Source organism: Rissa tridactyla, chromosome 8 (assembly GCF_028500815.1).
Source record: "Rissa tridactyla isolate bRisTri1 chromosome 8, bRisTri1.patW.cur.20221130, whole genome shotgun sequence".
NCBI classification, from domain to species: Eukaryota; Metazoa; Chordata; class Aves; order Charadriiformes; family Laridae; genus Rissa; species Rissa tridactyla.
The window spans coordinates 31,675,345-31,699,797 of NC_071473.1; the positions used below are offsets into that span (position 1 = coordinate 31,675,345).

General features: G+C 40.8%; 2 protein-coding genes across 6 annotated transcripts in view; one reads left to right on the forward strand and one right to left on the reverse strand.

Moving 5' to 3' along the window:
- Positions 1–523: 523 nt before the first annotated feature.
- On the forward strand, positions 524–16,352 carry CLCC1 (chloride channel CLIC like 1). Of its 3 annotated transcripts, none has more exons than XM_054211366.1 (12): positions 524–771; positions 1,534–1,674; positions 3,420–3,515; positions 4,396–4,503; positions 6,513–6,734; positions 7,900–8,040; positions 9,142–9,235; positions 10,341–10,438; positions 10,517–10,663; positions 11,230–11,523; positions 12,053–12,299; positions 16,071–16,352. In XM_054211366.1, exons 2-11 carry the CDS (start codon positions 1,543–1,545, stop codon positions 12,278–12,280), a joined length of 1,560 nt encoding a protein of 519 aa, XP_054067341.1. In that variant the 5' UTR covers positions 524–771; positions 1,534–1,542; the 3' UTR covers positions 12,281–12,299; positions 16,071–16,352. The 3 variants fall into 3 exon arrangements, with proteins under 3 accessions (XP_054067341.1, XP_054067340.1, XP_054067339.1); XM_054211365.1 differs by having other exon boundaries at positions 615–738; XM_054211364.1 differs by lacking the exon at positions 524–771 and adding an exon at positions 862–949.
- GPSM2 (G protein signaling modulator 2) overlaps positions 13,867–24,453 on the reverse strand; it is a 31,449-nt gene continuing 20,862 nt past the window's right edge. For 2 of the 3 annotated variants that reach the window (XM_054211362.1, XM_054211361.1), the window contains 11 exons: positions 24,210–24,352; positions 23,545–23,668; positions 23,151–23,266; positions 21,388–21,543; positions 20,490–20,598; positions 19,958–20,087; positions 19,276–19,346; positions 17,017–17,193; positions 16,053–16,215; positions 15,694–15,911; positions 13,867–14,500 (listed from right to left, as the gene is read on the reverse strand). In XM_054211362.1, the coding sequence (XP_054067337.1) occupies positions 14,336–14,500; positions 15,694–15,911; positions 16,053–16,215; positions 17,017–17,193; positions 19,276–19,346; positions 19,958–20,087; positions 20,490–20,598; positions 21,388–21,543; positions 23,151–23,266; positions 23,545–23,668; positions 24,210–24,352 (1,572 nt within the window). In that variant the 3' untranslated portion in view covers positions 13,867–14,335. The remainder of the gene's footprint in view (positions 14,501–15,693; positions 15,912–16,052; positions 16,216–17,016; positions 17,194–19,275; positions 19,347–19,957; positions 20,088–20,489; positions 20,599–21,387; positions 21,544–23,150; positions 23,267–23,544; positions 23,669–24,209; positions 24,353–24,453) is intronic. The other variant, XM_054211363.1, reaches the window with a different exon arrangement.

Below are 24,453 nucleotides of genomic sequence, written 5' to 3' on the forward strand. Positions count from 1 at the left end.
AGCACAGGGCTGAAACTCTGTTTATTTTTCTGTGTTGGACATGTAGGTTAAGGTCCTAATGCTGCTCTGGAGGAAAAGACAACTTGTAACTATTCTTTTTCTCCAGTTGTCTCTCGGTGGTCAAAGCTGGCAAACTCCTTTTCATTAGCACTGCAAATATTTAAATACTAGTTTCCTTAAATGAACTTTACTACACCTTGGGCCTCTGCAGAGAGGATCTACTTTTAACTGCTGTTCTTATGTGGGTGCTCCCAGCCCTTCCTTGTATTTACTGCAGGAAATCTTTTTCCCGTGTGTCTGCCTGCAACTGTAGACAATTAAAAATAAAAAAATCCATCCCTGTGAGAAAGGGGAGGGGGGTAAATTGGTGGGAATTGGTGCTGCTTGCTCCCCCAGGGCGTGGGAGGCGTGGCCGTATCGCTCTTCAGCCCGCTGCTCGTTAGGACGTTAATTACTCCCTCCGCTGCCGCTCGCGCTGTGCGCCGGCTCCCCCCGCCCCGCCCGCAGGAGGCCGGGAGCGCGGGGCGGTGCCCAGCACAGGCCGCCAGCGTCTCCCGCCGCCGGGGGGCCGGACCGGGGCTTCCCGCCGCTTCGGTGCCGGCCGTGTCCGGCGAGAGCGGCTCCGCCCGGGCCTCGGGGCGGTGCCGGGCCTGTGGAGCGTGCGGGGGCGGCGGCCTGAGGGGAGGGAGCAGCGCGGGACCCCTCCCCGCCTGCCAGGGGCCTGGCGATGCGGGACGGGTAAACACCCTGAGGCCGCCCGCGGCCCCTCAGGTACCGGGGAGGCGGCGGGCTGGGCGGCGGAGGCGGGGGGGGGCGGCGGGGCTGCTGGCTGGAGGCCCCGTGTCCGGGCCGGGCCTGCGCCTTGCCCCGACCCTGGCGCGCTGCTGGCGGTGCGCTAGCGGGGGTGGGAGGCCGCGGGTTTCCTCAGGCCGCGGTGTCGGTGTCTTAGGTAAACAAGGCGGCGGCGAAGCGTGACGGTACTCCGTTGTGTTGCCGTTCCAGCGGTCGTAACGTACGGCCTCGGGCGGCGCCGGCTGGGGAGGCGCGGCCCTGCCCTGGGGGGGCCTGAGCGGGGCTGGGGCCGGGCGGAGGGAAGCGGGCCGGGCCAGGCAGCACCGAGGCGGCACCACCGTGGCTGCCTCCCGGGCAGGGCAGGAACATCCTCCCCGCCTTGGCAAGGCTTTGCCGGGGGAATTTCTGTGGCGGCAACGGTGGTTAGACCCCTGCCTGGGAGCCCGGCGGAGGTCTGTGCTGGGATACCGCATTTAGCAATGCTGAACTCTGCTCTGCATCTGCTGATAACGACAGCTCGTTCCATTGACCAGTCACATTGTACGGTTCAATTGTTGCGTATTCTTGCTAGTGTTTTCTTTGTGGAAAAAAAGATATAAGTGAAGTTTAACCCACTTAATGGAGAGTGAGTTTTCAGACACCTCCTCAGAATACTTTCTTCATGTTGTAAGGTTGTTTCAGGGGTTTTTGTAGAGAAGGCTACATCCTGAACTAAATATCTGAATTTCCTGCTGTATTTAGCAATACAGGATGCTGTTCCCTTTGGTGTTGTGTGCAGTTGCGCTAGTAGGCAGTGGTAAGGTTCAAGATGATGAATGGATTGACCCCACGGATATGCTCAATTACGACGCAGCGTCGGGAACAATGAGGAGACCTTACAAGGTAGGGAAAGAAAAAGGGCGCAAGAACACGTGTCTCTCCCAAACAGACCTTCAGCCACAAGCTGTTGAAAGATTCTGCTTAAGTTGTGAAATTGCGGTCTTTTTAAGGTTTTATAAGGTTGTATCTGAATCTGTACACAGAAAAGTGTTGTGTCCCCATTGTTAAAATTACAAGAAAAAAACCCCAGCGATCTACATGATTGTAGATGGTTAGCTCAGGGCCTTTTACTAACAAGTTTCTGTTGCACACTGATCAAGTCACAGGAGCTGAGCTTTTTGTCTTCTCGCAGGTGGTGGTTGACTGATTTATGCAGGTTGTGGCTGATTTCTCTGAGAAATACTGAGTTAAGCAGCTCTTGCTAGTTTCTGAAGTGTAGTGTTAAACATCTTGAAAATTACGTTCCTTGCTGATAAAAGATGGGGGAGTTAAGCTTAAGGTTTGTATTTCACTTGAATTATCCAGTTGCCCAGTAATATGGGAATAAACATGATTTATTGTGTGAGAATATTATGAATGTTAACAGTGTTTTGTAATGCTGGTATCAGAGTTTTCAGAAGGAAGATCAGAATAGGGGGCGAGTGCTGTACCATTAATAATTCATGAACGTTGAGGAGAAGATGAAATACAAAAAGCTAGTTTTAATAAGGTGAATTGTACTCTCTTGTCTTGTGGGAGGGTTGGACTCTACATATATTATGAGATGCATGTTGTTTATCCAGTGCACACAGGGCACTGTAAACTACGGTTGGCACCCTTGATTTTTGTCATAATTCAGCTTTCCAGTTTGGTTTCGCAGTCTTGAATAATACCATTTTAATGCTTCAGAACGCTATTTTCTGAAGCTTAGAAAATGCAGACTGCATTATTTCTCTCCACAGAGTTCCTTCTCAATCTCCACCTGCCCCAAGTACACCTGGTAGTCATTAGCATCCCTAAAATTCAGCAGCAAACTTAGGAGTCTTTAAACTTGGTGCCCGACTGCTTCAGCTTTTATAAAAAAATATTTGGAGTTTTACTGTTGTTTCCCACGAAAGCAGAACTGCATCTTGAAGGAGAAGAACGGCTGCTTTGGGTTAATCAATGTTTTCAGGATTCCTTTTCTGCTCTGCAGGGAGAGGTTTTAGGTAGGCAGGCAGCTCCAAACTTTGTATCAGCACGAGTTCACCGATTTGTGTGATGTTGCGCTTCTTTGGGAGACTTCCCTCAATGCGCATACCTGGTTGTGTAGAAGCAGCACTGCTAAAACTAAGTCGGAGTAAGTAACAGAAAAAAATGGGATGTTGTTTTAGAGGGAACATGAAAGGAAAGGCATGCAATCCAGAATGTAGGTTTGTGTTTACTTCCAGTCTGGCTGGCTGCGTGGCCAGCTGGACTGGGAATCTGGCTGGCTGAAAACTGCCCCTTTGCTTGCTGAGTGGGTTTTTAGCCAGCCCGATTATCTAATCTGATGCACTGCTTGGGTCACCCGCGCTCAGGGCAGGGGAGAGGGCAGGTGGGGGATGGAAAGGGCAAGACCTCACCTTTTGAAGGCAACCTGCATTTAGATAAACTTAAAGCAATTGTCTGTTTGGAGCCTGAAATAACAGCAGAGAGGCAACTGGAGTATCGTTGGGAGAGTATTAGCAGCAAAGACCAACACTCAGTCTTTAGTTCTTTTTAAAGTGATCTAACTACAGAATTGTAACATAGTGTATTGATCAAATTCTCAGGTTCTAAAAATACGTGGTTTTCTTATGTATTTTTAGGCAAACTACCATGACTCTGAGGATAAGGCAGTGGATGCAGTCAGTACTGAAATCTTATCGAGGTCTTCAAGGGAAGTAGATTCCTTGCAACAGAAGGTTTGTTGTGGAACTTCAGAATATTTTCCTGCCTTTCATATTTTGTGCTTCCTAATGATGCTTTTCTGGATAGTATACGCAGGTGAATTGCTGGGATAATGAGAGACCATGGGTTATGTAGGGGGAACTCCTTTATTGAGAGGAGAGGCTGGAAGTGGTTTGAATTTAATTCCGAATTGCTGCTCTGCCTACCAAGGTCCGTTTCCTCAAATGTTTCATAGCGTAACAGAAGTTGGTAGGAGCTGCGTGCTTCTGTCCAGTGTCAACAGTTTAAGCGTGTGGTGTTGATGTTAACACCAAGCTGCCAAAAGCTGAGACTTTTCCTTTCCAAGTTGTTGAATTCTGCTGGATTTTAGGGGTGGGCTGTGGGCATAGAGAACGTGCCTGTGGCTGACCGCAGCGTGCAGTGCAGCTGCTCTCAGAAGCCCCTGTAAGCCCCCGCCACCGCTTCTTCCTCCAAGATCAGGAGGATGCAGCAATGCTTTCACTTCCCTCAGCCATTTGGAGACCCAGTGGGATATGTAATTTTAATGTTGTTGTAGTTACTTGGTAATTTTTACAGTTCTCTTTCTTTTTTTTTTTTTGATATAAACTTAAAATTCAAGGAGATCCAGATCTTTAGTTTCTTTTAGGTTTACCGATGTTAGTATTCAAACCCTATTATTAGCAGATCTGAAATCTCCAGTACTGACCAGTCCCATGCAGAGTATTCAGCAACTGCATATGCTTTTTATCTGTTGTACTAATCACGGGATTATTGCTAAACTAAAGAAATAAGCCTCTCTTAATCCTGAGGTAATGTGTTGATGGGTTGGTTGTTTTTTTTCCTGTGAACAAGGTGGTTTGAGCAAAAAGTGAATAAAATGTCTTTACGTTGCAGATTGCAGAGTGTGAGAAGAGGAATGTCAAATCACATGAAAGCCGTAGCTTTTATATTTTCAAGCGATACTTGAAGAAGATTTTAAATGAAGCTGGAAAACTTGGCCTTGTAAGTATTTGAACACACGTTAAAAATTAATTGAAACTTATATGTGTTTTTCTCAGCTATCAAGTATTGATTAATTATTCTGTCTTACTTTAAATTAAAATGAGGGGGATTGAATTGCAAAGGGAAAAATGTATAGATAGAAGTATGCGCATCCGTATTGCTGCTAGTTAGCAGTCTTTGCTCAGGAGAGATGGTTGCTGTTTGATCTGTAAAGCATCCAAAGGAAGACTGCGTGAATTCAGAGTATGGATCTAAATGTCTGTTGCTGGGATGCGGCTATAATAATACCCTGTTCAGGTTGTGTTAGTGGTTGTTAAACTTGAAAGAGACAAATTTTGTCTGCTCGTTTGCTGTAGACCTTTTAGGCCTTTGTTTTAGACTCTACCACATTAACCATCTAGGAATAGTAGTTTATTAGAGTTTGCATGTAAGAATCACCTTATTACTTTATTATATTGTCTTTGGATATTATTTTTTTAAATATTCAGAGGTAGATGAATAAAACCAAACAACGTTATACTTAGCAATGTAAAATTTCTTACTTCATTATTTAATAGCTTCTGTCTGTACTACCTAGCCATGATCGGAGCACACATAGCGCTTTAGTAATTAATACTTGCTAATGAGAAGCGGCTCTAAAATTTTATTAACAGGTGAGATAACTGTGGTGGTGCGCACACGCATACACCCCCCTTAGGTACTTGGCACGATTTTCTCCCCACCTGATGATAATACAATGGATCAGAACGATGCATAATGGTCTAACATGAATGAAAGGGTGGAGAGCAACAGACTAGGACACTACGGCAGCCCCCTGGTGTACCCAGTTCCCATGGCTCCTACCGTTTGAAAACAATAACTGTAATGGATCCCTCCTGACAACATATGGATTATGGCCACAGAGGGGGGGATATCAGGACCCCAAGTCCTAACAGGTCCTGGGTTTGTACCAGAATATGGAAAGTACCAGAATATTCCGTTGTCCGAGCTGGGCCGGAGTGGAAAAGTACCTGATGAAAGACTATTATCTCAGATCCTATAAGGAGCGATTCTGGTAAAGACCCTTTGAGCTTTTCTGGATGGCAGTAGGCTGTGGGCAGCATCTCCCCTGAGCTGAGACACCTCTCAGCTGACACCTTGAGGCCAGGGTAAGAAAACCCTGTCGAGCCTCAGCTACCGCCCGTTGAGGAACGCCCGCGCATCGCGAGTGTTTACCCAAAGCCGAGAAAGGGAAATTTTGACGATAGGCTAGCCTCTCTTCCATCCACCCCTCCGCTATATGTTGTGAGATACACATTAGCTTTATGCATGTGGGTGTTCTGTCTGTCTGTGCATGTGTAGGACCTAAAAGCAGCATCTTTTGGCTCATTAGAGTCGCCCACTACTAAGAAATTACCAATTCTAGCAATCAGAGACCTGTGTGTGTGCATGTGCTCATGTGCATTTGCATACATTTGCTTATGTATACATATATTAGTCTGAGATTTGTGATTTTGCTTATATTTATATGTATTGATTTGGGATATTTTATAGTAGGTTAGCGTAAATCTTGCCATCTTCGAATCTATAACTAAGTTGCTGTCCAGTTATTTCGTTAAATCACTTTGTAAACCTTTAAATCAGTTAATGATTAAGTGCTGCTAAAACTCAATCTCTTGATCTGCCTCAGATCATTAATAAATTTCAAGTCATTGCTAAATCATAACTGCATCAACTATTTCCATCCGTGACAATAACCCACTTCATTTTTTAGATTTTTGCTGTAGAATTGAAAGAGTACAAACCAGTTGAATTTGTGTTTTGTATCATTTAGAAGAGTGAACAAAAAGGTTATAGAATCATCGTGTGCTCCCTGTGCCACGTCTTCATCCTGCAGTCCACTTCACAAAGCGGCTGGTACATAACAAGGGCACGTAACAGGTGTTTGCACAGGGACACAGGTTTTCATATGTACTTCTGTTTCCAAATAAGCAGCTTTTAACCATTGTTTTGCTTTGCTTTTAATTCAGCCTGAGGGAAACGTGGGCCACGTCCATTACGATGCTGAGATCATCCTTACGAAACAGACGTATTCAGAGATCCTCAGGTTTCTCAATGAGGAAACTTGGCAGTCGGGTGCTGTGGATGATGCACTTAGTGATATTTTGATCAATTTTAAGCACCACGATTATAAAGCTTGGCACTGGAGATTCGAAGACACGTTTGGAATTGATCTATATAATGTGTTTCTGGTAAGAGAAGAAGAAAGGGGTTTTGTTGTTGTTTTTTAATTGCTGTTTTCTCCAGTTTCTTTCTGCAAGTCTAGCCGGTGAATATTACCATCTGAACTCCACACGTAAAGCAGTTCTTTCCATCGTACTTCCAGTGAGTCACTATTTGTTTCATGGTTGCTGAAGGTAGAGATGATGTATTCACTTGAAGTAACAATTGAAGGGTTTTTATTCCTCTGGTCATCTTTTCTTACTGTAGCTTGACATTTTTTTCTGGTATGCTTTTTTTGTCTTCTTGCCTCTTACATGTTGCGTGACTCATTAGACTCTAGTACTTTCTTATCACTTAAACTGACAACTTGTGCATTAAAAACTTTCCAGACCTGTCTCTTGTTCAACTCCTGCAGAAGCCAACAGTTGGAATATATTTATATTGAGAGAGGTATATATTTGAGGTCTTAGATTTTATATGTTAGAGGTTTTTGTGAATTTTGTGGTGAAAAAAATTTTGTATAGTGTTGGAGAGATGGAGAGCATGACTGGGCGAAAATTCCCTTTTGGAGAACAGGACGTCACAAAGTGCTAACTAAGCTGAGGATCTATAGTAAGCTGAAGCTCTCTTACCGTTCAGAATATGCTGACACGATGTGGAGAGAAGCCCGTCTAGTTTTGAGGGGGGTAGATAGAAGCCAGATGAAAAAAGCAAGCCGTCAGTAGCGTAACCTCGCTGTTGGGGGTCCTTGCATGGAAAGAGACCATAAAGTGCTTCTCTGAAGTCTGGCTGCTGGTACCCAAACTGTGACAGCTGTAAACAGACTGCAGGAGCTGGCAGCGGTGGTTCGTACCAGGCATGTGCTACTCAAGCACCGAATCGCATCAGTTTTTTAATTTTAAAAGCATGGTGGGTAACGTGATAAATATTGTGAGGAAGAAATAACTAAGTATCACAAGAAAGAAATGAGCAACAGCAATGTAAGGCTGTGCTAGGAGTGACGGCTGGTAATACCGTGAAACCTTTCTGCCGGGTACTGCTGCAGATACGCTGGGAAAGCAAGGACAAATTCTCTCGACTGGTCTGTGTAAATGACCCTAACAAAAACAAAAGTTGTAAATTCCCTCGTGTACTGGCAGTAAGCTTGGAAAATTCCAAATCTGGATCACAATTTTTTCCCGCTTTCTTTTTCAGATACTCCTGTGCTTGGTGTGCGTTGTAATTTTAATAGCTACGGAGCTCTGGACACGTATTCATTGGTTTGTTCAGCTAAAACGTGTTTTATTAATAAGCTTTCTCATCAGTTTTGCATGGAATTGGCTTTACTTGTATAAGGTAAGTTGTTCTGAAATCTTAATGGCTTTTAGGCTTAAAATAGGCTTACAGTTATGAGGGAGTTACGGTCATTTAGTTCTTTTAGTTAGTTTATATAAAGCAACAATTGACCGCGAAATAAATGAAGGGATGAACACTTTATTTTGCGTATTGGCAGGTGTATTAGGCTTAAAAAAGAACAAAAGAAACCCTGCCAGCTTTTATCCTGCCAGAGGTGCATAAAATTCATAAAGCAGTAGAACTGTGATTTCACCGTGTGGGCAAGGGAGACGTGAACTCTGTCTAAAGCATCTTCATAGAAAAGTCTTATAAAAATATATTTTGGGTTTTTTTTTTCTTTCTAAAGATTCCCTGGCTAAAACTGTACCTAAGGTGTGATAGACCAGAGATGAATGCTTCATTAATGCTGATAAAAGTAGCTGCCTGTAGAATGGTATTGGTTTTAATGAGGAGGAATTAATGCTGCTGTGCCGTAGCCCAACCACAAAATCTCGGTCCTCATGTTGTCATCAGAATTAACCTCAGGCAGAGGACTCGGATTGTCGGTGAAGAACATTAGAGTTCTTCAACAGATGATTTGACTTAATTTTTTCTATTTGATTATCAGTTGCAAACCATTAAGGCAAAATTAGAATGAATACAGGTTTTTGTTAATGGGAATTATTTAAAAAATAAAAGAGAATGCCCTGATGTTTTAATTAGTAATTGCATGGCAGCTGTCTCAGGTTTTAATCCGGAGACATTTAAGGATGTCATCAGATTTTTAGGAAACATTTAAGATGTTGTCAGATTACTTTTGCCCTGAACTTGTATCTTTGAATATTGAAGTTTGTTCTTTTGGTAATTTAGACTCCATTTAGAGAATAACCTGGAGATATTAATCTTGGTGGTGTTTATGCCTTCCCAGGAAGTACTTAGAATTGCATCTGTTAAATTGTTTAGTTGGCAAACTTTTCTTACTACAGATTTATCCAGGTAATTACCCCAAACCTACTAAGAGCAGACATGGTTGGCTCAGGTGCAGTGCGGCGTGGGTGCAGGTGTTCTGCGCCCACCACCCCCTTGGTTGATGTTTTACAAGTAATTCTTCTTCTCCTGCAGCTGGCCTTTGCGCAGCATCAAGCAGAAATTGCGAAAATGGGGCAGTTTGATAACATCTGTGCTGAGAAGCTGGACTGGGGGGGAAGTCTTATTGGTAAATACTTGTTTCATTGTTTTGTAATAGTATTTAAGATCACAAAATATTCAGTAATGGTATCCAAGAATACTTTTTAATTTCTTCATGAGTAGTACATTGACTCTTCTTCAGCAATACGTGATTATGTGGTTTTACCGTTTTTCCATTCCGCAAGACTTTCCTTACTAGGCCTTTGAAGCAGAGCTGATCCCAAAACTGTGCTTGAGCGTGGCGTGGTGTTACTGCTTTCCCTTATAACTTACCCCGCGAGTGTTTCCCCTGCTGCCCCCGCCCAGTACCAGTCAGGGTTGTTTATTGAAGACAGGAGGGCAGAATTCAAGAAAAAGTTTTGGTTTTTTTCATCCCAGGTCTGCGAGTACAATGGACTTCAGAAATTAGATCTGTAACTACTTACTCTAGTTTTGTTATTTTACAGAAAAAGCTGAATTTTTTTATTAGCCATTATTTATTATCCAATGCTATAGCAGGTAGATTAATGATGGCAACTCTTAATAAGTGCTTGTTATGGTCTTCCCTTTAGAATTTATTGGCTGTGATTGCTCTGTTTATTTCAAATTCCGATGGTTTACGTTCTGACTGCACTAAAATCAAACTACAGGAACGACGTCATAAACAACTTGTTTATAACTTAAAGTTCCCTTAAGGAATAAGACTTTCTGCTTATAATTAAAATAGTCTCTTGAAATCTAGCAAGCAAGATACGAATTTTAATCTGCTCGCAGCCTGGCAGGTGAGTAATAACACTCAGAATTACTTGTTTCAGTAGCTGCGGACAAAATGTGCTAGATAGTAGTTCCCACAGACAAGACTTACTTCTCTTCTGAGACTTCTAGGGACTAAGTTCATCTAATAAAGAGGACTTTATTGACGAAACATGGGAAAACCTCAGTTTCTTCTCTTTCTTTCCAGCCTTCCCTCTCCTTCCTGCACCCCCATGGCTACACTGCCAAGCTAAGCTCAGATTTTTAAAAATAAATCTGAGCTTTGAACCATAGCTAGAAAAGTTCTCTTCCATCTGTAATTGAAATGCTACTTTATTACTATTGTGTCATAAAATATATTTTTAAAGAGTAGTGAAAGCGTGTCTCTGCTTTGACTACAGAATGGTTCAGAAGTAAATGGACGTTTCAGGATGACCCCTGTCAGAAGTACTATGAAACTCTGCTGGTAAATCCTGTCCTGCTGGTCCCACCCACAAAGGTACACGCCATGCCTAAAGAGACTGTTCCTGTTTATGTTTGCAGTCAGTGACAACACTATTTCTCTGTGTTTTTCTAGGCATTGGCAATTACTTTCACCAACTTCGTAACTGAGCCTTTGAAGCACGTAGGACAGGGGATTGGTGAATTCATCAAAGCACTAATGAAGGAGATACCGTTTATTCTGCAGATTCCAGTGCTAATTATGATGGCTCTGGCTGTCCTGGTTTGTATATCTTATCTTGTATGTAAAAGCTCAGCTTTATTTTTTTATTTATTAAACATATTTATATTTAAGAATTATTATCTACTGTTTATTTCATATTTGTACTACTGAACAGATTTCTTAGCACAGATTAAATTATTTCTACAAGGGAAATTTTTCTTGAGAAAATCTTTATAGTACAGTTGGTTTAGCACTTAAAATAGTAAGTTTGTATTATTTAAACCATATCTCTTCCCCACTCCCCAAGAGGGGTAAAATAGTATTAAACTGCTTAAAATCTTAGACTCTATGATAGTTTATTGCATAAATGTAGTATAATTGTCATTGTGTACATGAAAGCATTGAGTTTGAGCCTTCAGCATCTTTCCTGTGGCACCAAAGATGCAGGACGGCCGGTCTGGCAGCGCAGTCAGACTGCAGAAAGCCTGAATTCCATTGTAGCCATTCTGAACACCTGAGCTTTTCTTTCAGTGTTCTTCAGATAATCTGACTTTGCATTCTCTGTGAAAACCATAGGCTGCATATATTTAGTGTTCTGTCGGTTTTGTTTTTTTCCCCTCCCCCAGGCTTTCTTCTATGGCGCAGGATCATCAGTGTCTATGTTAAGATACTTAACATCTTCTCAGAAGAGAAGTCTTCCTCCGCCCGACAGTCAACAGGAGCCAATAGGCTTTGGGCAATACGAGGGCGGTAAATCCGATAGCTATTACTTGCAGAAACCTCCTTACGTTTCTAGAGGATGTTACGACAGAGGAGACGCTCCTGTGAGACCAGGAAATGGCAGCAGAAGTCCTGACATCGTGCACACAAGCAATGAGCCAGACAAGCAAGTAGAAGAGTCTCGCAAACCAGAACCCAGTGTATGTTAGTCCTGCTGCTCTTTGAGCTGCGATTAAATCTAATAGATTTCAGTGTCACCTGCTAGAAAACGTTTAAGCAAGAAGCTTAAGCCAAATCTTAGGGACAGAGGAGTTAAGGAAGTACCTGTTCCTCAGTAGAACAGCTCGGTAAAGGTATCTATCTTGCACATATTTTGTCCTGGAAGAATACTGTGCAATGGCTAACTATGGCAGGAAACTACTGAATTAAAACTCTAAAGACTTAAATAACTTCTCTTTTGAGAGATCAGTACTTATGTCAGCCTGGGCAATAACCATTACACACAGAGGAAAGGCACAGAAAAGAAACGGTGCTGACTTTTCTGTAAACTATGGAAAATTAAAACCAGACTTATGCTCTAGATTGTGCTTATTTACGTGTTTCCTTAGGAAAAAAAGATACCAGTCATGCTTTGGGGGAGTTCTGCCCCTTGAGCTGAGATGCACCTGAAGCAGTAGATGCCTTGCACTTTGGATTGCTTGATTAATAGCTTATTATTAATTTTTACAGAATAGATTGCACACTGAGTCTGAAGTTTGTAGACTAGAAACTATCACAGCTGAAAACCTTACTGAAGAACACGCACTTGAGCAGCAGAAACAGGAGACAGGCAAAGCAGAGCGAGAGACTGGAGAAAACTGTGACCCCAATAAAAACCTAGAAGGGAAAAGTTCTGTAACGGACCCGTGTGAAGAGAAGAAAAAGAGCAGTTCCCGTGACTCCCAGGAAGGAGACTAAGGAAGCCCCAAGCTCCGCTGTAAGTTTTGGCTACTCTTTAGCTGTCACATACTTGCTAGTTCTGGTCTCTAGTTCTCAAATGTAGAAAAGCGAGCGTCAGTAAGCTGATGGGAACTCCTCTTCGGTGAGAGCTTTGGCATGCACAGCTGTAAGCTAGGTAGAGTTTTAAAAACCGAGAGACTGAGCATATGTGCTACTTCTGGAATTTGAAGTAAATATGTTGTTAAGTGAGAGAGATGATAATCCAATTTTAAGTGGCCAGGAAAACTGGCTTGTGGGGTGTGGATTCTTGTTGGAAATCGGCTTTGTGTAATAAGTTTTGAGTAAAACTAGATACGCGGTGGTGGGAAAGCACTGATACTCTAGCAAGTATTGCTGCTGATCTAGCAAATATTAGCCTAATTGGGTAGGTGTCACACAGCCTGAAGAGAGTTGCTGATATTCATGTAATCCATGTAAGACTAATCACAGGTCAGATAGATAGATGTCTTGGGACTATATTTTGGTTTTATATTCTTTAAAATCAGTTTGCTGCTTGTCAGCTCACTTGTAGGACAGCTTGATGACTTTCTTCTAGCTTAATAATTTGCAGAGGAGTGAGAAGCTGATGTTGATCAGATGCTTTTTTAGGGCAATTCAAAGCTGAACAGGGAATAGGCAGCATTAAGTAAAAGTACCAAAGATCAGCACAATAAACTGATGGTAACACATTGGTTTTGGAAGAATATTGTGGCATTTCTGCTTAAAAGCAGAAGGAGGAGAGTTTTAGTTTCAGTAGGAATCAGCTAAAAAAGCTGAAAGGCAACGTTTGCAAAATTTTCAGTAACTGTAAAATAGTTTGAATTATGTGGAGCCCGTGTCTGTTAACTGTTCTTACAGTGCTGTTTTACTCTGAAGCTAAAATTAACTGTAGATTCTTCTCTAGAGCTAGAATACTTCAGTAAAAAAATGACATCACTTAATTTATAAATACCTGAAAATGAACAGTTTGCCACCTTTGGTGTTAAAATCAGTGGCCTCTAACTCAAGATACCTACACTTAAAACAACATAGAGCCCTTGGGGTTCCCAAGAACTACAGGTGTCTACCCAGGGGAAAGCTAAGTTACAGCTGTTGTTCCCTAGAACTGCCCCAGCAGAGCACGTCCTTATCAAGAGGAGGAAAAGTAGTTGAGGTCAAGTAATAAGTAGCAAACGAACATTTACTGTCGATAACGTTTTAAATTCAGTTACTGCAGGAATTACCTGATGCCAGTGGTAGTCCGTGCCAGGTACCTCCCACCCCTGTGTTTCCCTGGTGCTGGTGGTAGACATGTACCACACAGTCTATAGAACAGCACTGGCCCCTCTTACTTAAAAACAAGTGTATCTTCTTAAACATTCTTCTGATTGTAAAACTGTGCAGAGTCATACAGGAACTACTTCACTAAATACTACCAAAAAACGTGGTACCAAAACGCATGTTTTGAAAAGACTATTTTTGTATTAAACAGAATTAAAACTAGGGTTTGATTTTATTTTTTTTAATAACAATGCATGCAGAAATGGATTTTGGAAGAAACAAAGACAAAGTAAGTACCGAAGCTATTTCTCAAGTTTTTTTTTTATTTAAAAAAAAAAAAAGTACAAAAGAAAACAGGACCTTTTTCCAGGGAGGTACAAATCGGGAAAAAAAATAATCAAGTTTTCTTTGAAAAGAACATACAAATTTAAGTCTTACACTAGATGGAGACAGTGGTAGAATCCACACGTCAGCAATGAGAGTACCTTGACAGGGAAAAAACTTCCTACTAACGTTGATAGCCTAGAGGCAGTTAAGAGGGAGATACAGTAATCAGTATCTCAGACGCTGCTAAAAGCAGCTGCCAGCCGCAGAGAGCAGCGGCAACTCTAACTACTGGTCACGAGTGTGATGTTGCTGCTATTTATATAAAGAATTATTAGAAAGTGGACAAAACTACTAATTGCAGTCTTCTGTAGAAAGGCATGTATGTTTTTGCAGCAAACAAAAGTGGTACCTCAGATGCTACTGCACAGTACACTCCTGTTTCTTTCTTCAGCTAGAATTTGGTCCCTTTATAGATGAGGGCAGATGGACTCTTTGTTCATCCATTCTCTTAGCTTGTGATCGTAAAATCAGGCTGAAAAAATCCTCATCTGGTACAGTGGGTCCTTTTGCAGATGATGGAGGAGCACATCTTTGATCATCCAGTCTGGAACCCTACAGAGAGAGCAAGCCATAATGCTGCGTATTTACAGGAGTATATGTAATAAAATAGGCGAACAATAAAAGTGAAAAATTACTAAAAGCTTTTGTTTACAGATTTAAACCTATTGTAAGGATTTAATTTGTAAGTTTTGTTTCAAGTGAAACTCCTCAAATGAAATAATAAGTTAAAAGTGCAAGTGTAGCTAAATTGGTTCCTCCAAACCACCTGCCCACATGTATCTGAAAATAACCCCACAGTTTATTCTTGTTTATATTGCAAATGAAATTCAAGTGTCCTTTGTCCAGAAGAAGAATTTTAGCATTAGTACATGGTATTTCTAGTCTCTTACAACAGAAAATACACTTGTCTGTCTTTCCTTATACAGGGAGTAAAAAAAAGCCACACTGCTGTCGGATTTGGAAAGGCAACATTGAGAGAAAGTTTTCTTCCAAACTCAGAAGACTTGTACGTTTTAACGGCAGTGTTACAGAGTAGTTCGCAGACAGCTTTGCAATAGTTTTCTGGGCTCATTTCACACAGCCACCACCTCCTGGCCAGATTTTACAAGCATCAGCGTATCGCCCTTGGTCTGGCTGTGCGCTGTGGCCATCTACAGTAGCTCCTTTTTAAGAATTAATTAAATTAAATTCTCTTTTGTCTAATTGGTATGTATACCATGCTCTGATTGACAGTCAGACACCTCACTCGTGTATTGCCATGAACTATTATTTACACTTAACATGACGGGTATGATGATCACTATCACCCCTAAAACTTTGATACGGAAGTCTTTCATTTGATAAGTTAGGATTCCCGATATATCACGTGCCCTCCCAACAAGCCAGATCTAAACACGTTTTTGTAAAATCATTATACATACGCGTTTTAATAGCCTCACTTGTTTTCCTTCAGCTTTTTAGCATTTGTTACTTTAAATGGTTAAAATGGTATAAATACCAAAATTACATTTACTAGACACTGGATAATTTGAGAAAAAAAATTTAAAAAAAAAATGGTAAAAAACCCAAGACAATATTGAAAAAAAAAAAATCCTAATTTTTTCGTTCTCCTTATCTGCCAAATCAATTTGTATCTTAAAACACATGAAAAACAAGGTGGTTTACTTGAAGAAACTAAATAGCAGGATGCACAAATCAAATCCCCAAAGACTCAGAATCTGAAGAATTTTTGTAAAAAAACGTACCTGGCATTTTATCAATATATCAAAGAAGTCGTCGTCTAGTTCTCTGTTGTTACTCGCCATGAGGTGACCCAGGACTGACGGACCGCTGTGTTGATTGAGACGAAGCCCAGGTAGATTACTGAAGCTTGCGCGTTGGTCATCGAGCCGGCGGCTCTGGGAGCTGGCGAGGAGGTCTAGAAATTCATCTGTGTGGGGCGAGACTACAGAAGTAGAAAAGGCTGGGGAGGAAAAAGAAAACACGTTAGCCTAGAAATAAGTTCCTCTCCATACTAAGTCAAGTCTGGCATGCAAATATATATTTTTAAGTAGTATTTGACAGGAACTGAAGTCAGATACAGATTTTACTTTTAAAAAATTACATTTTCTCATTGTTTTAGGTGGAGTAGAGGATGTTGCCACGGAAGCAGCTGAGAATCTGTTCTTCTCCTGGAAGTAGCATCTCTGATCATCCATCCTGTTACTCTGGAAGCGACTCAGCAGATCAAAGAACCCTTCATCTGCCATTGTCTCTCGACTGTTCTTCTGAAGAGGAGAGAAGAGTTAGGGGTATTTTCAACTCAAGAGTACCTAAAATTAGGACAGCTGCATCATGGTTTCAATCCAGTGATATGTTTGATATTCGCATATCTGAAATCCATTAAATTAATTTTTGTTAGTCATCCCTTCTACAGACAGAGTTCTATTGTAAGAGGAAATGCGAATAACAGGGCAAGCATTTTTGGAAGGTTAAATATATTAGAAACCTTTCATTCTCTGCAACAGAAAGAAACAGTACTCCAATCAGTACAACTGGAGTTATTCCGCCTCAGCCATGAATCCACCAAAAACCCAAATGCCCATGAAAAAAAAAAAAGAACAGCAACGAACAGTTTCCATTGTCTCCTCAGGTCTGTGGTCAAAAGCAGTCATCTCTTATCTACAGCAAATGACTCAGTTCTTTTATTTTTACTCAACTTTTGTCAAGAGTGCAATAACCTACAAAAATACATCAAAAATATTTCCCACTGTCTGAATCAGAAAAGCTAGATTTTGTTAAGTTTGGAAAAGCAGCGTCTAGAAGAGACTAGAAATAGAATAGACCTGCAAGCTGAGCTGGAACTTTAGAAAATCCACCAGGAAAAAAATGTTCCAATAGTAGGAAAAGCTTAAAGCCGGCACCACCCATGAGACAGCTGTAGAATGGCAGAGTCTGCATCGTTTCACAGAGACACAATGTTTAAATGGAGTAAAACTGAAGTGGACAGCTGCAGGAATGTGTTTTCCGTAATTCTGATTGGACAAAGATTAGTAAAGGCCATGATATCCACAGCTCGCCAAACCTACCCTCTGAGAGTTTGGAAGTCGATGATCAATAGAATTACTGGCATCCTGCAAAACTTTGGAAGTGGTGCCGTTTTTGTACTTTTTGCCTTTTAGTCGATTTACAAAATGCAGTTTTGCTGAAGGTTTGGCAACCAGTGGTTTCTGTTTAGCAAGAATCTCACTGTTCCAGTTCTGAACCTAAGAAAACAAGAGTCATGAAATTAAGCCTTCTGATTTTAATTACCTATACTGTTACCTCTTATTTGCTGCTGCTTTTTCTCCCCAAAATGAAGCAGCTTTGCATTATTTAGTTTATCCAGCCACAAGGATGTGAAAACTTAGGTTTGGTTCTATCATTTGACCTGTGATTATGGAGCTGTTGTTACCTGCAGCAGGTTCGTACTGTTACTGATCAGGCTGTAGTGTGATAACTGAAGTGTAGTGCGACACAGGATTGATTAAAATGTGGTCAAACAGTATATTTAATCAAACACGTGGAAGTTTTCCTTGCTGACCGCAGTGCAGGAAATGTAGTTAATGTGAACACTAAAACGTAGACATAGCTGGCATTTCCCACCTGACATCCTTAAAATTGGAAAGAAAAAAAAAAAAATCCCTATTTTTACAAAGTGTTAGAGCAAAACAAACCCTTACACAAACCCAAATACTCAACCAGCCTTCTATGAAATCCTTTATAGACACGAAATTCCCAGTAAAGACTGAAAAGGAAAGAGGGAGAAGAATGCCAGCACAAGAGCAAACAGGAACAACCGTCTCCTGTCACTGAAGAACAGAATAGATAGGGAAAATCTGTCAGGTTGATAAAGCGAAATACTCTTCTAAAATAAACAGAATTATCCACAAAATTGGCAGCTTTATCTACAACTGACAAACTCTGACAATAACTGAGTAAACCCACATTTTTTTCATAATTCAACATCAGAAATTGTGAATACAAATCACAAATTTTCCAGCAGTGCTGCCTACCAAAGCGGATTGCCTTTTGAAGGCTTATTTAAGATGAGCGCACAGATTCCAGGTCCAAGATGGTGGCATCCTGTACAATCAGACCATAATGCTGGTATCATACGTTGTTCTATATATCAAAGACATTTGTGGAATTAATTTTCAGAATCTACTAAATGAGTATTTTGAAAAAAGCCCTTTATAAGAGCTAAGCTGCAATACTAGGTTAATACTTTATTACAAAAATCCACATGAACTCTTTTTGTATATTTAGGGCACAGACTATCACGGGCTATGTTTCTAATAGGTACCACAGATAAATAGATTCAGAGAGTAAGAAAATACAGTTGATACTGGCCAAAAGCTTAAAGATTCCCTGCAGAGAAACCACCCTGGACTAAACGCACGATCTTTTTAAATCAGTACACAAAGAGGCTCTTGAGCATCAGTGCTGACTTCAGCTGTCGGCACAGATGTCGAGATGTAAGCTTTGAGATTTAATTTCCTATTTGATAAACATGATGGCAGGCTTTGCATCACTTGAAAAGATGGGAATTAAATATCCCAGTACGGAGGGAAAAACGGCAATTTCAGTCTGCTCCTGGACTCATTTACGTAGAACTGCCAGCCCAGAGTTTAAAGGCAGGTTGAATTTGAAGGAAATCTGAAGATCGACACAAGGATTTTAGTCAGAAACTCCCAGCTCCAAGAGATTTCTCTGAGCTTTGGGGGAAGTTACGTTACCTATCTGTGACTCACAGCCTTTCTGAAATAGCATCCTTACTCAAAATGGATGTTGAAACTCCTAATGGCTTGCAAGTTGGTTGAAATCACGAAGTGAAAAGCACAATGTGAATTTTAAGTGCCTATAAAATGACTAACCAAAGACAAAATATTCAGAGCAGCTAAGCTAAAGCTTAGAAATATTGCTCTATATCACTTTGATGCTGCATCCTCAAGTCACTTTTAAAGAGGAAATGAAAGGAATTCGTTTGATGCACAGTACAGGACCCCATTCTTTTGTGTTTGTGAGGGGAATGAAGCAAGCTTTCCACAAGCCATTGCAACCATGACGTATGTAAGATGCTGCTACCTAGACAACAAAAGCATTAGTTGTTAGAACTGTCAGACCTGCTTTTACCTAACTCTAAGATCAACTAAATTAAAAAGGGAACACAAATGACGCATCAACATTCTGCTGAGTTCTTTCCAAGTTTTATAAAACTTCTGACTATTCATAACTGTTGAAGTTAAATCCTTAGAAACATTTCATTGCAATCTCACGGGCAGAACAGAAAGAAGGAAAGCACCAACCTTTTCTGGTGTTAATTTCATAAGTTCCATGTTCTCCATACTGTGACGGCGTCCTGCTCTCGGTCTGGTACCTTCAAAAGAATCAAGTTCACCTTTTTATCATTAAGATTATGGTTTCACCTTCAAAGCTGTATCTAAGGTCAAAGATGCAGCAATTCTGAGTTCCAAAATAGTGCAGTTAGTTAGTTAAATATATCAGCAGAGAATAAATAATTGCTAGTAAAAGAGGCCTTCAAAACCACGCTGATCTAAGCTATGTAAGTTGCTTTCATGGGACACGAGAGAAGGACCATGCATCTTTGAACACAGGAACATGGAATGAACTGGCTTCTACTGTAACCCCCAGTGTGACTAAGATGGTAGGAAGAAAAAAAGGAAAGACGTAATTTGGCCGCAAGTAGATACATCTCCCACATTAAAAAGAAAAAAAAAAATGGAGGAGGACAGACACCATCAGAAACATCACACAAAGAAACTAAGCAGTAATCTGTGATTCACATTGTAAATCCTCCAGAAAAGAAGGAGCTGAAGGGGTCCAATACTGCAAAAACCACCCTTTTCTGCTGGTGGGGGGAAAAAAGGCAAACCTGCGTACTCAACCATCAGCAGGCAGAAAACAATGCAAACAACAGATTCTTTTTGAAGTTCACAGATAGAAAGTATTGCAGAAATAGGCACATACCATTCAGACTGTTATCTGCCACATGGCTTTCTGACATCATGGAGTTGTTTGTGCTGTAGCTTAATCCAAGAACCATTTGAAGATCTGAGAGATTAAGTCTAGCAGTGAGTTCCCCACTTCTGTCCCCTACCTGCAAGCAAATAAAATAAGCAGTTCTATTACTGTAACAAAGTACACACATATGTAAACATAAAGCAAACCTTCTCCCATAGATCTGAGGGAAAAAGGCTGAAAAAGTTTTCCTGGTTGAAAACTCAGAGAATCATCTTTTTAGTGAAATATGTAAAAACTAAAATATACATAACAAAACCTAAAATAACCTCTGCTAGGCTATTACCTTGAATTCCACAATGACATTATCGGAGGTGGCATGAGAACTAAGGAGCTGCAGTGAGACATGACTGAAATGATTTGGAATCAACGATCTCAGAAATCATTCAAAATCCATTCCATTATTCAAAAGCACACAGATGGACACCTCCAGAAAATCCCCGTGAGAGCAAAAACCAACAGCAGAGTGTGAAAATCATACCTCTCTTGAAATCTCCAAGTGTCTTTCTGCAAAATGCATAGCTTGGTCATGATTTCCCAGTGCAGTGTATGCGTTCCCTAAACTCCAGCATGCTCTTCCTTCACCAATTCTGCAAAAAATAAACACGTTTTCAATTATACCTTTTCTTGCTGAACACTAGGGATCAGGTTTTCATAATATTGCTACAATGAGATTGCTGTGCCAAGAAAAACGAAGGCTATCATCAGAAACCATTCCAACGCCAACACCTTAAGTATTGTATTTAAAGGAATGTGATCTGGGTATAACCATAAATATGAGCAAATCTAACCAAGTTTTTACTTTTTAAGCTCAGAGCAAACACAAGGCACTCAGTTTTGCAAGCACAGAACATTTTATAACCTACTTTGCTTTTCCTCAGATTGCATGCCTTTCTATTCTTCATATATTCTGCTTATTCAGTTAGAAGTGCATTTAAAAGTTGTAAAAAACATTAGTTGTACCCAACATTATAAAAAGGGCCTTAGAAATCATGATTATAAAATAAGCATTACTTTTTACTGTATTATTCTCCATTTCCAACCCCTTCCAATAGTCTTAATTTGTGGAAATTAGGAGACGTATTCTTGTGAAGGTATGCAAAATTATTACAATGAAGTCATGAGAGAGAGATTTGCTTTTCTTTTCCTTAATTTACAAAGAAGATGCTGACAGAAGAGGATGTAGAGACAGTCATTCATCTTTCATCTCAGACTCATTAGCTGTAGTACCTTCATGTGTAATTATGAGTACCTTCATGAGCCCAGCATTGTAGGGGATTTACATTAATTCAGCTGTCACGTACAACGGCAGCAGGGTTAGAGGTAACAGGATTTCGTTTAAGTGTCATTCATAGAGTAAACAATGTCTTAGGGCTTACTTATCATTTAATTCCTGAGCAATCACAAGGTGTTTCAAGTGATAATCAATTGCTTTTTCATAGTCTTGAAGCAAAGTGTATGTGTTCCCGAGGCTGTAGCAGGCCTGTGCTTCCACAGCTCTGTCTTTAAGCTGTCGAGCCAGCTGTAACGTCCTCCTGGAAGAAAGGGTTAGTCGCCTCAAAAATCATGGCAAGGAAAAGTTTTTAAAAGTATATTTGCACAACTAAAAATCAATTATACAAATTAAACAAATTAGGACACCAGGCTGGCAAATTAGCTACTAGTAAATTACTATTTTGCAAGCTTTCAGAAGATTTTAAGGTCTTTTCCTTCCACTGCAATCTATTTCCATTTACTTTCTTAGAAAGCAGACTGATCCATCAAACAGCTGTTTTTAATTTATTGCTTCATCAATAATTTACAGTGGTTTTCCCGACAGTATGCACCTGAAACAGTTTAGTACCAGCAGTACAGTAAATACTGTATATTCTCCATCAACAAGAGCAAGACAGACCTATAACCACCAAGTGAGCCCAGCCCTGCTGGGTAAGATGAATTTGAGTGCTGAGAAGAATCTGAGCAGTATTCAGGGTTTTTTTTCTTTTTTCAAAAAGAACAGGTAAGCCCTGAAATCCACACTAAGATGCTAACGCCTATACTGTGTCTTTGCCGAGCTTATCTTTTCATAGAATTACAGAATGGTTTGTGTTGGAAGGGACCTTTAAAGCTCACCTAGTCCAACCCCCATACAATGAGCAGGGACATCTTCAACCAGATCAGGTTGCTCAGAGCCCCGTCCAGCCTGACCTTGAATGTCTCCAGGGATGGGGCTCCCACCGCCTCTCTGGGCAACATGTGCTCGTGTCTCACCATCCTCATTGTAAAAAATTTCTTTCTTGTATCTAATCTAAATCTTCCCTCTTTTAGTTTAAAACCATTACCCTTTGTCCTGCCCTCATAAAGAGTCCCTCCCCATCCTTCCTGTAGGCCCCGTTTAGGTACTGGAAAGCTGCTATAAAGTCTCCCCAGAGCCTTCTCCAGGCTGAACAACCCCAACTCTCTCACCGTGTCTTCACAGGAGAGCTGCTCCAGCCGTCTGATCATCTTTGTGGCCCTCCCCTGGACATGCTCCAACAGGTCCACGTCCTTCTTAAGCTGGGGACCCCAGAGCTGGAGCCAGTACTTAGGTGGGGTCTCACAAGAGCAGAGCAGAGGGGCAGAATTACCTCCCTTGACCTGCTGGCCACACTTATAACTTGCTGGCCAAGCTATAGCAGCAGCTGCTTAGTGGTGCAGAGACAAGAAAAATGTCGATTGAAAATACAGACTAAATATGTAAATTCATGTTGACGTGCACCACCCATCTCAGCTAGTGAGTATACCTGAGACAGATACCCATCTCAGGTGTATCTCTGGTGATCTGTACTCAGATCATGCCAGAACTTGCTAAGAGCTAAGCCAGCAATGCTTGGTTCTAGAATAAAGGGGAATAAATGCCTATCAGCAGAAAGATGTCTACCGTGCAAACAAGAATCTATTTAAAATAACAAGTTTAAAAAATATTAATGCTGCCACTCCCTTAAAAAAAAACAGAACAGTTAAGCAACTAGGGAAAAAAATGTTATTTTTCCTAAACAAATGCAGCTAAGTATATGCTTCTAAGTGTATGTTGAGGAGATGGCTATTCTACAGTGAGCCGAAGTACCAGGCACAACAGAAGTAAACGATATAAGAGGTATAAATATATAAGCATTCAACTAACTTGTAGTATTCAGAAGCAGTTTCAAATTCACCCAGGAATATGTAGGCATTTCCAAGATTGCTGTATGCTCTTCTTTCCGCTGATCTATCACCAAATTCTTTTGCAATTAGGAGACGCTTAAAAATGTGAAATAATAGTGTTATTTACTTGATTTTGTACTTTGTAACATACATTTGCACACAGAAATGCATGCTCATAGTTTTTGGACTGTGCATCTATATCTGTTCTTTAGGCTAACAATGCTTGAACAGCTAGACTTGAAGCTCGCACATTAAGGTTTAAAACTTGCATTAAAAACCTTGCAACAGGATCCAATACAATACACATACTTAAGATGAGGAGCAACTGGTGATATCTTGCTAGAACAGAATTCCTTACTAGCACATTCTTGTACCTGTTCATGGGCTAAAACTGCACTCCTGAAGTTGCCCAGAAGATAGTGTGTGTTTCCCAGGTTTCCAAAGGCACGTCCTTGTGCTGCTCTATCACCCAGCTCTGTTACTATTGTCAGGTTTTCCCTGGTTTGGCGGAAATGAAAAGAGGAAGAATAGTGACTTTTAAGAGGTTTTTTCCTCACAGTCATTTAAATTATGATTTAAAAAAATCTTTATATAAAGGAAAAGGTAGTGGGATTCTACTTTGGCCTATTTTAATGGCCTTTATGCAACCATGAATCTTCCACTGAGTAGGAAACATTTTTTGTGAGATACCGAACTTAACTGCATTCTTACTCAAGCTTGTGTGCGCACTTCTAGTTAGAGAGCTACGTTATATATAGGTATACCGAGGTCTGGTGTTGTCTCAGTCTGGTTTGAAGAGTACTAACTGGATTCTACCATAAGGGAAGGACTTATCAGGTAATAAGAGGTACACTAAAAATGAGGGCATAACAAAAAAATAGTGCACTCTCCTGTTTAAAAGGGGAAAAAAACTCATAGGTACCACTGTTCTGAATAGAAGTGTGCCACAGGTTGTTCATGACACCACAAATCTCCCAATATTCTAATGAACTAGATGATGATATCCTCTCGATCCCCGACATTTAAAGCTACTACTTACTCATAATAATTTGCAGCTTTTTGTAAAGCATTTTTCACATCATCTGGAAGTTCCCCTGGATCGTGAGTCCCAGCACTAGCTACATTTTTCCCTTTAGAGTGATATACATTTCCCAGATTATACAGTGCTCTTGCTTCTCCAACCTAAACCAAAAATAAAATAAGGCATTAAAATTTCATACTTCAAAGTCATGTCACAACAACTATCAGTACAACACACAGATGGGAAAAAAATTTGTTAACTA

Excerpts from the sequence above, each read along its gene's own strand:
- CLCC1 (XM_054211366.1), top strand. The coding sequence starts at position 1,543 with ATGCTGTTCCCTTTGGTGTTGTGTGCAGTTGCGCTAGTAGGCAGTGGT. Across the intron at positions 10,664-11,229 it reads TGATGGCTCTGGCTGTCCTG|GCTTTCTTCTATGGCGCAGG; the intron begins GTTTGTATATCT and ends CCCCTCCCCCAG. Across the intron at positions 11,524-12,052 it reads CTCGCAAACCAGAACCCAGT|AATAGATTGCACACTGAGTC; the intron begins GTATGTTAGTCC and ends TAATTTTTACAG.